This window comes from Haemorhous mexicanus, chromosome 6 (genome assembly GCF_027477595.1).
Source record: "Haemorhous mexicanus isolate bHaeMex1 chromosome 6, bHaeMex1.pri, whole genome shotgun sequence".
In the NCBI taxonomy this organism is placed as follows: Eukaryota; Metazoa; Chordata; class Aves; order Passeriformes; family Fringillidae; genus Haemorhous; species Haemorhous mexicanus.
The window spans coordinates 55,163,049-55,176,073 of record NC_082346.1 but is presented as its reverse complement, the minus strand read 5'-3'; the positions used below and the strand labels follow the sequence as shown (position 1 = coordinate 55,176,073).

The following is a 13,025-nucleotide window of genomic DNA, read 5'->3' as shown; positions in this document are numbered from 1 at the left end:
TGCTAGCAGAGTTTATTATGGACCAAGTAGACATGATTTTTAACATCAACATTTTCAATCTACAGAGAATCAGTACAAACTATACAAAGCTTGATATGGAATACACTGGGTACATAAAAGGGAACACTGATCCAAAAACAACACAGTTAAAAACAGCAGGGAAACAATACGTTTGCAGGGTACCATTTTGGACAGCAGATGTTTCTGAAGTTATGTCTTGAAGATTCTTGCTACTATGCCATTATTGTTCACTAGTTTTACCCCCACAAGCCAGTCTGGACAGACAACTTAGGGAGGAGTCTCTGGAGAGGCAGCTTATGGTGCTGAAGGCTTTGGGTGGTTTCACACAGATGGCAATTTAGATGTCTATTGTTTTTCCTCAACAAAATCATTTGCCAGAATGATACCTGGATTGCCTGCTAGAATGATCTTTGCAGCTGCCTTTCTAGCAAATATGCTTATTATTGTTAAACATTCTCAGTAGTTGAGATTACTATCCAGTCTATCTCAGCATTACTTACTATGTTTTCATTACAGCAAGAGCTGCATCCTAAAGCTTTGAGCTTCCTTCCATGCTGTTCTAATGATCAGCAAAAAGATTAACTTTTCAACGTGATAGTAATGACAAACTTTGTATATTTTAGCACTCACGGATTTATGTTGTAGTACTTGTTTAGCAACTATGATTTTGCATTTATATACAGCAGTGCTACTGGTGGCTACTCTCAATGTCTGACTATGGAGTTCCATTAGTGTTTTGCCAGAGACAGCAGGGAGTCTGCTGAATTGTGCCAGTGACTGGGATGTTTCTTACAAGCACCAAAGGCCATCTGGGCCTCTTTGCTGTGGAGCCCACAACAAACTTTACTGTCACAAACCACTTCAGAAGACCGATCCACAACTTGCTGAAGCTCTTCTGCCTTTCTTGCTGCTGTTTATTTTTCACAACACAAAGCATTGCTTGTATTTCCTGTTAGCTGCTTATACACAGGACTCAAATTTTATCTTCTAAAGAATTGTATCATCACAGCTTTGTGAAATAGACTAGACTCGCAACACACCAAACAAATCCCATGTTTCAGCTTAGCGTGCTGCATCCTTGACATTAATAGAACATAATTTTACATTCACAATTAAGTATCAGTAGCATAAGGCTTGTTTTCCATTTGCTTCTTGTAAATTTAATTTTGCTTTAACTAATATACTCCAGGAACAAGCTGACATTTGATTCCCTTCAGTCAGAGCTCAGATCTTCAGCCCAAGGTTGCAGAGTACTGGCAAAGATGAGAAGGTGCCCAGGCTCAGACTTCAAGTGGATTGACACTGCTTTGTGTTTGCTGAAACCATCATCAGTGAGCACCTGGTACTTCACAAAAGCAGCAAAGCAACACTTGCTTCCTTATATATCTTCTATCACAAAACTTCAATGCAAGAAATGTCCTCAGGAAAAAAAAAGTAAATTGTTACCTGCAATCACCAGTCAGCTGATTAAATAAGATTTAAACTGGATAATGTCCTAAGTATTATTTCAAAACATTTATATGAATACAGGGATGAAGAATCTGGATAAAGGATGGCCTGGCTTAAATTACTTTAGTTATAGATTTTCATTATCATTTCTCTCTGATGACCCTGAAGCATCCTTTTACTTTACAAAACCCCAAACCAACAAAAACCACCTTTGTTCTTTTTAGAGAGATATATATATATATGTACATACACATATGTACACACATATATGTAAGGTTCCCACATTTGAGGGAAATCACACACTAACTCATTCACTTTAGGCACCAACTCCTATACTCTACTGTAAATTTTAATTATATACAGCTACTGATGAGCTAAGGCAACTGCACATGTGGCTTTACCACTGAGGTCCATATTTTTGTGCTCCCTGATCTATTCATAGAAGCTTCTCACTTCACACACTCATACTGAAATCTTTTTTTACTTCGCCTCCTGCCCACCAATTTGGTATTTGTATTAGATGCTCTTTGAGAGAGTTACAGTCCATGACAAGTAATCTGGTCTATTGGAAGGTGTCTCTCCCCACGGCAGGTTGGAACTAGATGATCTTGTGGGTCTCTTCCAACCAGACCATTCTATGATTCTATGAATTATAACTGTAACTGCTTCTACAGAACTGTTACACCAAATCATCTTTGGCTCTCATCATGCTTTTACTTTACATGTCGCTGGAGAAGCTTACTTGTCAGTATTTCAGACTGCTAAATTAAGAAGTGATGAGGAAGTATATAAAAGTCACTATAAATGTGTAACAAATTATAATATTTGGCAGTCATCTTTTAAGAAGCATATTCAGGAATAGGCCAGGATTTTTTTCCTAGCTTTTGGCTGGTTGGTTTCTGTAAATGGCCCTCTAAGCCTGTTGCAGGGAAGGACACACAAACAAATAAACCCCAAAGCCTACCATCCCACTTCTAGAATTACAAATTTATTCTGGTTTCAAATGAAATTGAGGTATGTTTGTAGTCTGTGAACATATGGGTAGATTCAACAGCTACCTATTTTTCTCACTGTTTGTATTCTCTAAGAGATAACTACATTAATAATTCTGTATTACATGTGTTAATGTACATCTGAGTACTGTCTGAATGGTAGGCTTTAACTCTTATGAAAAAAATTTAAGGGAAGCAATTTGAAACAAAGGATGAAAAGGATATTTTCAGTTTACAAAATGCTGGTATCCATTTTTGAAAGTCCCTTTGTTCCTTTTGATTAGAACAGCCTTCACCTTCATTGCTGCTTCCATTCAGGAAGGATTCAGAGAGCTTAAAAACACCATTAGGAAGCAGAGGATAGCAAGTACTAAACCACACACAGTTCTCACACCTCATATGTTACACAAGTAGTTGTCAGCCTTGTGTAAGAAGTAGAAGGGCATAAGATCCTGTTTTCAGAAGCGTCCCATTTTAGGTAATAAAATACTTGTATACAGCAGTGTTTGGTACACTTTATTAACACCATTAATTTTAGAAGCATAATGTTAAAGTTACATAACAAACACCATTAAAGTAACTCCACTATTCAGTATTAAGGCGCCTTTGCTTGGAAGACAGAAGGAAATTCCAGTTCCCAAAATCAAAAAGCCAAGATGTCAATAAAAATTGGAAACAGAAAAATTACAGACGTTAAAGACAAAAAGTTTCATAGATGTTCTAAGAATAACACATGGCATCTCTTTACTCAGCAAACAGCTTCTCATTCAGTACTAAGGATGTATACACTCATGTATTTTTTAATGGTTGTATCAGCCCATTAAAATAATCTCTCTAGGAAAGAAAATCAGAACTTCAAGACATGATCAAAAATTAGTTTTCAAATTAATTTTTTAAAGAAGTTGGCGCACCAGTTTAAAACTAAACAAACCCAAAGCCCACAGACTTTATTTTGTATCAGTTATAACTGATTCAACAGAAAATCCACCCCAACTTCATACAGAGTTTTGGTTTAAAATCCTGTTTTGCTAATGTTACGAGTGAAATCCCAAACTAATAGCCCTAGAAAGCTACATAATGGGTCTAATACTATTTATAGTCCTTCCATGATTCAAACTTGAAAGGATGAGTTGTTCGAAATTTCAATTTTTTTTCATAATATATCTCTCCTTCCAAATGCAAGACCACCAGTTTTAAATCACCTTTATATACTACTGCATGAGACTGGCCCATGAAAGCACTGGCCATGCTGCCTGTCCAGCTGGCGCACACCACTGAGCACACACTGAAGAGAAGAGCCAGGGCCCAGCTAGGCTTGTTATGTGATGAAGAAGCCTGCCAGTGCTACCTCTATCTCTTTGTTAAGGACACCAACTTCTACCAAGAACAAGAAAAGAACAATCTTACACCTCAAAGATGATGAATGCCATGTATCCAAAAAGCAGTGCTACTGAGTTAGAGAAACCGCCCAAATGGAGTTAGGGTTGACACACCTGAAGGATGGGATGCCATCCAGAGGGGCCTGGACAAACTTGAGAAATGAGTCCATGTGAATCTCATGCAGTTTAACGAGTCCAAGCGCTGGTGCTGCACCAGGGTCCAGGCAACTCTGGTATCAATCCAAGCTGGGGATGAACAGCAGCCCTGATGAGAAAGCTTTGGGGGGCTGGTGGATGAGAGGCTGGACATGACCCAGCCATGGGCACTGGCAGCCCAGAAACCACCTGAGTGTGGGGCTGCATCCATAGCACCGTGGGCAGCAGGGGAGGGAGGGAGGGGATTCTGCCCCTCTGCTCTGCTCAGGTGAGACCCCACCTGGAACACCACATCCAGCTGTGTGGTCCTCAGCACAGGAAGGACATGGAGCTGTTGGAGCAAGTCCAGAGGGATGGAGCACCTCTGCTATGAGAAAGACTGAGAGGATTGGGTTTGTTCAACCTGGAGAAGAAAGGCTTTGGGGTGACCTAATAGCAGCCTTCCAGTACCAGAAGGGCACTTACAAGAAAGATGCAGAAACTTTTGTTCACAAGGGCATGTAGGGACAGGAGAAGGGGAATGGCTTTAAACTGAGAGTAAGTTTAGATTAAATATGAGGAAGAAATTCTTTACTGTAAGAGTGGTAAGACACTGGAAGAGTTTCCCCTGAGAAGCTGTGGATGCTCCACCCCTGGAAGTGTTCAAGGCTAGGCTGGATGGAGTTGTGAGCAACCTGGTCTAGTGGAAGGTGTCCTTGCCCATGGCAGAAGGGCTGGGACTAGATGGTCTTCAAGTTCCCTTCCAACCCAACCCATCCCTTTCTGTGATTCTACGACTGAACAACAATAACGGAAAAGACCTAAATGATGGATGGATTTATTCACATAAGTGGATAAATATCTACCTGTGACAAGAAGGTATTTCCAGAAATTATTTAGCACTCCTAATACATGTTAACAAGGAAGAGAAAACAATTGCAGAACTTTGTCCCCTCCCCAGTCCTCAACCTCCTCTGCCTTGGTGCCTAAATGAACTGCCAAATTAGTATTTACTTGTGCCAAGGCTATGATCAAGTATACCTTAAAAAATTTTTGAAGTAGAAAATTCTAGTCTCAAACTGGATACTGTGTAACAGCCCCCATCTTCAACATCAGCTAAATCTGTTTCTCAGGGTAAATAGCACCACAATGAAAATCATAAACAGTAAACATGAGAAAAATAAGCAGCATAGCATACATAGAGAATATCCACTCAACATTCTAAGTAACTTCTGCTGATCACAGAAACCTGTTATCACAAAATAGTGCTGGATTTATTGCCTTTGTCTATTCCTTGCTTTCCTTTAAATGTTAGGATACTTCCACATATAATCTCAGTTTAAAAAGCCATGCAAAAACCATCAACACTGCTTCTACTACCCCTTCCTTTTGCAATTTCTAACTTTTAATGGAAGTGACAATCCTTTGTGCTCATATAATCAGGAATTATTAAAAGTGGTAGTAAGAATACTGACAGTCTTTCCCACCATGTGCTGGCTAATATAGGAAAGGTGATCATGGAAAACTGGATAGCCACCTCTGGAGGTGCTTTCAGAGGGATGAAAATCATTATTTGTGCTGAAGTGTTTTGAGGATATAAGCAGAGATTTCTATCATTTTTTGACAAATCCATTTTACTGAAAAGCATTACCACTATGCTAAGTAGCTTGAGAAATTAACTTCTAAATTAAAAAGGCTTCAAAAAGCAGGGAAGAAAAACTTCTGAAAACAAAGCCTTACAAAATTTCTGCACTGGAAGCCATTACAGTAATACACCTACTGAAAACAGATGGCTATGAAACAATGGCAGGATAGAAGCATGGATCAGCACTTAAAAGATTTTAAATTATTTTTAAAATTGGTTTCAGCAGTGATTATAGTCCAACATCAGCAACATATGCTATCAATAGATCCATTTCTTGCACAGCAAGAAAAATGGAAAATAAAATTTGCATTTTACTACATTTTGATTTACCTACATTAAAAAGAAGGAAAAAACAGAACAAAATACCTGTAAAGTAGAAAGAACCAACAACGACAGTATGTGGAAACAAGATCTCACACACGCACACACACACACACACACACAGAGGCTTCTCAAAACCACATTAGTTTTCCGTTTGCTTTTCTGCATGGCAGAAGAATGAGTTATAATTTCTGTTTTCATTTGCTGATAGTCACCAAGCCAGTACTTTCTCAAACAACAACAGTCTTTGCCTTCTACAGACTACTCAGAACCTGGACTGAAAATTAATACAAATTAAATTTAAAAGTTGCATGCTAGATTAGACCAGTCCAGCTAGACAAAGAAGAAGCTATCACTCCTTGTTACCTAGTTTTATATCAGAATATTGTCATGTATGAAAGGCTACTAGCTACTTCTGACCCTTCTATCCCACAGCTGACTCACAGTAGTGAATTAATTGTCCTGGACTGTTCCAGTGACTGATGAAAAGAGCAAGTTTAAGGACCTACTCTCCCACAGACAAAAAAAGTTAGAAATAAAGAGTATATAGGGTTAAAATTTTAACTTCCTTCCCCTGTGGTAGTATTTGAAAACCACTGCTAAAGTACTGCACTCGAATTATTTTAGGTGTTAGGTTGGGTTTTTCTAGAGATAGAAAAAGGTCATGTTTTTCAACAGTCATTAACTATGACCAAGTCACCTTTTCCAAACAAATGAGACTGTCCATAAATTACTACTGCCTCCACTCAAAAAGAGACCTCCACACCCCTGTGACAAAACAAAACTCTACAACAAAGCTTATCCAGCAGATAAATAATTTCTTCAAAAACCAGTTAGATCACAGGGTATATGTCCACAAGATACCAATGGAATGGCCAATCACCACACCCAGGGATTTTATTTTCAGTATCAGTTTTTGATGCAAGCATAGTTTTTGGGCACTGTTGAACAAAGGCCCCAAAAATTTACCAGAGCAGAGACACTACTCCCACAGAAGGGAAAAGCAATACACAACAGATTAAATCCTTGTTCACAACCTGAGGACACTAATATGCTGGATGAAATAGGAGGTTATACTTAAAGGAATAGATGTAACTGTTCTGCCAACTATTAGGCTAATTTATTAATAACATTTACTAACAGGTTATAAAATAAGCTTTGACAGGAGCTTAATCATATTTGTTTTTTTTCTTAAGTGTTCAATAAATGAGCAACATGCAACTGGAAACTGGAGTGATGGCACTGGGTACAGAAGGACAAGGTGCCCCCACCTCATACAGACTGTGCATTTCTGGTACCTCTGTCACAAAAAGAAGAACAGTAGATGGTAACAAGAGAAGGAAAATCAAAATAACAGGAGTCCTCCTATGTAGGGGACATTAAGCAGGATTTTGGGGGGAAAACCCTAAATATAAAACACATTAAAAATATATATAAATGTCAATTACATAATTAATAATTTAATACTAATTTTACAAAACTTCCAGTTAAACAGCCTTCTAAACCACATACTGGCTTAAAGAAAAGTATACCAGGATGGAAGATCATACATGAACATCTACTCTGATTCTCTCTCTCCAAGCATCAGCAGTTGACCACATAGCAATTCAGAAGGGAGGTCCATGTTACTCCACATGTAGCAAAGCTTTTTTTAGAGTAAACACACTCAGCTAATGCAAGAACCATCAGCTTAAGTGATTTTCACGCTCTTTTAGCATGGGCATTCTGGACCTGGTATACCAGGAATCAATTCAATCCCTTTTCAAACTTGCTGTAGAGCTTCCATCAACTGAAACATCATTTCTCTGACTGCAAGACAGGAAATACACATGCTCATTTTTGTAAATACTAAGATCTGTTTTACTTTTTTTATCTATTGAAGTTCAAGGCATCATGAATTTAGTTAAGTGCTATAAAAGTATCTATAAATAAAGTATTTGTGGGATGCTGCTGCTTGTGTTGTCCCTGTTCTTTGAACAGCAGGCAGTCTCTAGTCTTTACAATCTGCCATTTGCATTAAATTCATTTGCATTAAATGCATATGCATTAAATGCATTTTGAGAAACAAAAAGCTGAAATGAACCACCATATTTCCAAACCTACTCATAGTCTAGAAGAGGCTTTTTTAAAAGCCATATTAAAACATATGTAAAATGACACATGACAACAACCTTTTTTGAAGGGAAAGGAAACCTAGAAATGTATTAACAGGATGCTCCTGAATATTTCTGTATTTACCAATCTTCACTATGTTAATAAATATCCCTCTTTTCTGCTCCTATAAGCACCAGCTAATACACAGCAGGATTACAGCCAGCCATGTTAGAATGCAAAGTCTACATTACTATTTGTGTGCAATTACTCTATTAATTAAGATAATGAGTCAAGCACTGAGGTGTTCAAAACTGTACAGAGACTAAATAATGCCCACTGGGAATGAGAACCATACTGTATGTGCCAGTCACATTCCCAGTTCCTTGCCCATTCTGCCCCTGCTCACATATGGTCAAGAATCCTAGACAAGTAAACTGTACCTTTCATTGGGAATTCTACCTGGATGGACAAAAGAAACAGTGTATGAACAGTAAAACACATTCTTCAACTGAGATTCATCTCTCTCACATTTCAAGTTTTAAACCCAAAAATCTAGATCTGCAAAGACAGGAAGAAATTACAAAGAAACCCAGATATGCATTTTTGGCTACCACACAAAGCTCTTCACTTATTATCTCAGGGAGCTTTACACTCAATCCTGAAGTACCAAGAGGGACTAAGAAAATTAGTCTTGGTCTCAGCAACACGTCATTCAGAAGCTTGAGAAAATAAGTAGTGAACAAATGTACTCCAAAGATGGTGATTATAATGAGCCTTACAACTACATAGGAATTAAAATTATGGCCAAGTGGCACTCTCTTTAATACCATAGCAATATACTGCAGAGACAGAGCACATCACAATGAAGTACATCTATTTAAACCACTGTGAACATCTACACTGACGCATTTCCCACTTCATTCTACAAGCTCCTCTAGTAGCTAAGATCCTTTCTAGTAGCTAGCTTCCCTCCATCAAAATTCAATCACTCTTACAGGAATGTACCAAAATACTTTTCCACATAAATTACAAGTTTTAATGATCTTCTTAATTTATGACAGTAGCATGAATCACTCTGCACAACAGACAAATGAGAACTCATTGAACTGCATACAATAAATAGTCCAACCCACCTACCCCTAACAGTCATTTCAGGGCAGGAAAAACGGCAAAGCTGGATGAGTGCTTTTGTTCTCAAACATTATCTTTAAGTATCAAGAATTGTTTAGAGGCTGAAATACATACCTCTTACATTTAAACTACTAGGAACACTTTAAAGGAAATTTCAGGAAATGAACGTAAATGGTGGATTTCCAAATCAAACAAAACTACTAATTCTGAGTTTCTGGATGAATGTGTGCAAGGGAGTAAATAATGATTTAATCATCCCTTTTCAAGTTGCTGTGCCTTGCTAGTGGGCAAAACAGAGAGAAATACAGAAGGAAAAAAAAATCTACAGAATAATTAGTCAAAAATGGCACACTTCATCGTATACCTATAAAAAGGAACTACACAACACAACAGCTGGCAGTCTTTGATTAAGCCTAAGGTCTCCTGACAATAAACCAGGCTACTGACACTTCACTGACATGCCAGCATCGACAGTTTGAGAGAAGAGACCTCTGGGAATTACAGAGAATTCTAAAAACAACATTGAGCAACAAGAAGAGAAGCCCAAAAACTCACAATAAAAGCAGAAAATAAGACAGATGTACATCTCATAACCAAAAAAGGGAATAGATGAGTATTTAAGACTGTAGCAAGCAAATAATTATTTACTTAAATAAAACTGACTTTCTTAAAAGCATCATCTTATATCTTGCCAAATACCAGGGCAGTATTTCCACACTCATTTTCCCTCAAAAATACTGTAATGTCAAAATTACAATACACAAAAACTTAAAGCACTTTTTAGAAGTTACTGCAAATAACTGTGAAAAATACTATGATTTTTAGTCATATTTACCTCATGTTCTTGGTTATCTTGTCCATCTTTGCCACTTTTTCCACTCTTGACTGATTTTGCAGGTTCCTTAAAAAAAAGTTTGCAATTTCAGAATTTTATTTAAAAAAGAGATCTAGATAGATTTTCAAGTCAAGGAACCAGGCTTTTTTATACACTCCCTAAAAGTAATAAAATTGGCAGAATAAAAATGATACAATTTCACTGGAAGATGATAATATTGAACTATAAGTCTCTGCAAAGCCACTTTAAACATTTTTTATCTGTAGAAAGACTTTGGAGTTTTATTTATGCCTCAAAATTCACCTATAAAGATAAGCTTTCACATAGGTAAGCAGGCAGGGACAAAGAATGCAAGTGATTTGAACCATGTCTAAGAAATTACTTAGTTCTACCTTGCCGTCTTTGGTTTTTTGGTTCAGAAATATTTATATTAAGTTTAGCTTTGAAACTAGCATCAGTATAGTACACGTTTTACATTTTATTATTTTGTCTGTTCTAGGGGCTAGAAAGTCCAGTGTTAAAAGTAGGTCAACAACTCAATTTTCTGCCTCACAGCATTGCACTTACCTTGAATCCTTCACCCATTTTTGAGATTTATTACTCTCAGGAAAGTGAAGAAAAGTTTCAATGTTTTTAACATCGAAAGTGCCAAGGATATTGGGAAAATTTAAAGCAAATAACCCCCACAAACCTCAACACTCAACCTCCCTACATCTAATTTTAAAATGACGTTGACAACCTAAAAGCTAAACAGAAGCGGTCGAGAAGGACAGCAGCTGGCTGAGGAGGACAGCACACTTCACCGTTTCTGACTTCCACTCACGGTTAATTGCCTATCACACAAAATAAAGTGCAATCCAGCTAACTTCCTGCCGGGTTTACAAGTTTTCTGCGATCATTACTTGTGCAAGCCCCTTTCGTAGCCGCCAGACAAATCACTCCCTGGAGCCTGAGGCAAAGCGGGGCCAAACCTAGGTTCATTCTATTGTCAGGAGAAGGAGCTGAAAGACTCCGACGGGCGATCAGTGCTCCTTGAATACTTATGGAGATCCCCCAAGCGCAACTCCCACCGCAGCCAGAGCTACGCAGCAGCCAAACTTCCCAGGACGGGGCCCGGGCAAGTAGCCGTGGGGACGGACGCCCCCACCTTGCCATGGAAATAATCCCTTCCCCCTCCCCAACGCCCCCGGGCCAGCCCCGAGCGAGAGCCCCCCTCCCCGCTCCGCCTCAGCCAGCCCGGGCTGAGGACACGTTTCCCATCCCCTCCTTCCAGCACTCCCCCGCACGCCCTCCACCGACTCCCTCCCTCCGACGGCTGCCGGCGAGACGGTACCAGGACCCCGCCTCGGCACCCCCGGACTAGGCCCCGCCGGGAGCTGCCCCTTCCCCGGCACCCGGCGGAGGCCGGCACACCGCAGCGAGGGAGGGAGCTGCCCCTCACCCGGGGCTGCCCCTCGCGCGGCTCTCCCAGCGCCTGGGAACGGGCACCGCTCGCCGCTGCCGCCCCCCACCCCAGGCCCCTCCTCCCCGCGGGGCCTGCACCCCACAGCCTCCCCGCGGGGCTCGGCCTCTCCCGATCTCCCCGACTCACTTTCTCCTTCTTGTTTTTATTCGGCATGGCCGCGGAGGCGCAGCCCCCGCCGGCCCCGCTTAGCTCCGCGCCGCGCCCGCCCCGCGCTGCCGCTCCCCCGCTCCGCGGCGGCCTTGGTGCTCCCCCTTCCTCCCCCGCCCGCGGGGAGCGGGCCCTGCCCGCCCATTGGCTGCGCGCGTCACGTGGGCCGCAGCTCGCGGCGCGTCACCGAGCGGGAGGGGCTGGTGGCGCCCCCGCCCCTGGTGCTCTCCCGGCGGGGTCGGGGCTCTCCCGACGGCTCCGGGGCTTTCCCGACGGGATCGGAGCTCTCCGGGGGGCTCCGGGGCTATCCCGATGGGATCGGAGCTCTCCGGAGGGCTCCCCCGCTCCGCCCGGGCTCCGGCCACGCCTCGGGGTGTTCCCGCAGGCTGAGCGGGGCAGCGGGACGGGCTGAGGTGGCCTCAGGGCCCCGAGGCTCCGGCGGGCTCTTTCTGTGGCAGCCCGTGGGAAGCGGGGGGCCCCTGCAGCCGCCGCCTCTGCCGCTCTTGGGCGAGGGACACGGGCTCCGTCACTGGGGAGCGGAAACTTTAAAGGAAAAAAAAAAAAGATAAAACAATATAGGGCATATCTGAAGTTCGCTGGCCCTCTCGTGCAAATCCCGTGTGTCCATCATCACTTTGAGGACTTCAATATGCGCTTGGAGCATGTGGATGGGGAAGGTGAACTTTGGGAAGTTGCAGACTGGTTTTGAACCCAGTCTGATATTTTTGATATCTTGATTGCTTTTAAAAGCCTGAGTTCAGTTGTGCATGTTTTCATCATGCCCACCTGTACCAGAGATAATTTTTTGTCCAAACAAATCACTTTTTAATCTCCCAAAACCAGAATGCAAAATTTAGGACAATCTTAAGACAAAAGAAGAAATGTGCAAATATTCCATCTGGAAAATTTACAAACTGTATTTCTCCCATGGTCAGTTTAAGACACAATTGTTGGCTGAGAAAAAGTGCAAAGGACTTTTAGGAGTTAGCAGTCCTAATAGCATCAAGACATAAAATATTTTAAATTTAGGTTGGATGTACCTGTTAAATTCTAATTGTGTTGTACTAAAGGATTGGAAAATTACTACTTAATAAATGCAGCATAAAAGTGAAATCGATCTCATTCCTTACCCAGACTGTGAGTATCAAATCCAGCATGAGCAAACAGCTCTCATTTTCGGGATATGGAATTCCAAGAAACACTTGTGTCTGATGGGATGGTATCTAATGTTAGATACTTGTATCAGATTGTATCCACTATATTGGAACACTGCTTTTGCTGTGGTGAAAAAGACAAACAAAGTGCTTTTTCCAGGCACTGCAAAGGAATTTATGGCTGCAGAGAGGTGCTTCCTCTCACTTCTGTCCTCTTCCTTTCCTGTTTCTTAAGTGCTAGGAAGCAAATTATGTCT

The 13,025-nt window shown here is 41.0% G+C and overlaps 1 protein-coding gene across 1 annotated transcript in view; it reads right to left on the bottom strand.

The window, feature by feature from the left end:
• PPP2R5C (protein phosphatase 2 regulatory subunit B'gamma) overlaps positions 1-11,747 on the bottom strand; it is a 72,854-nt gene extending 61,107 nt beyond the window's left edge. The window contains exons 1-2 of the mRNA XM_059850344.1: positions 11,594-11,747; positions 10,003-10,068 (exon numbers count right to left, since the gene is read on the bottom strand). Coding sequence (XP_059706327.1) covers positions 10,003-10,068; positions 11,594-11,620 — 93 coding nt within the window. The 5' untranslated portion in view covers positions 11,621-11,747. The remainder of the gene's footprint in view (positions 1-10,002; positions 10,069-11,593) is intronic.
• Between the last annotated feature and the right edge of the window lie 1,278 nt (positions 11,748-13,025).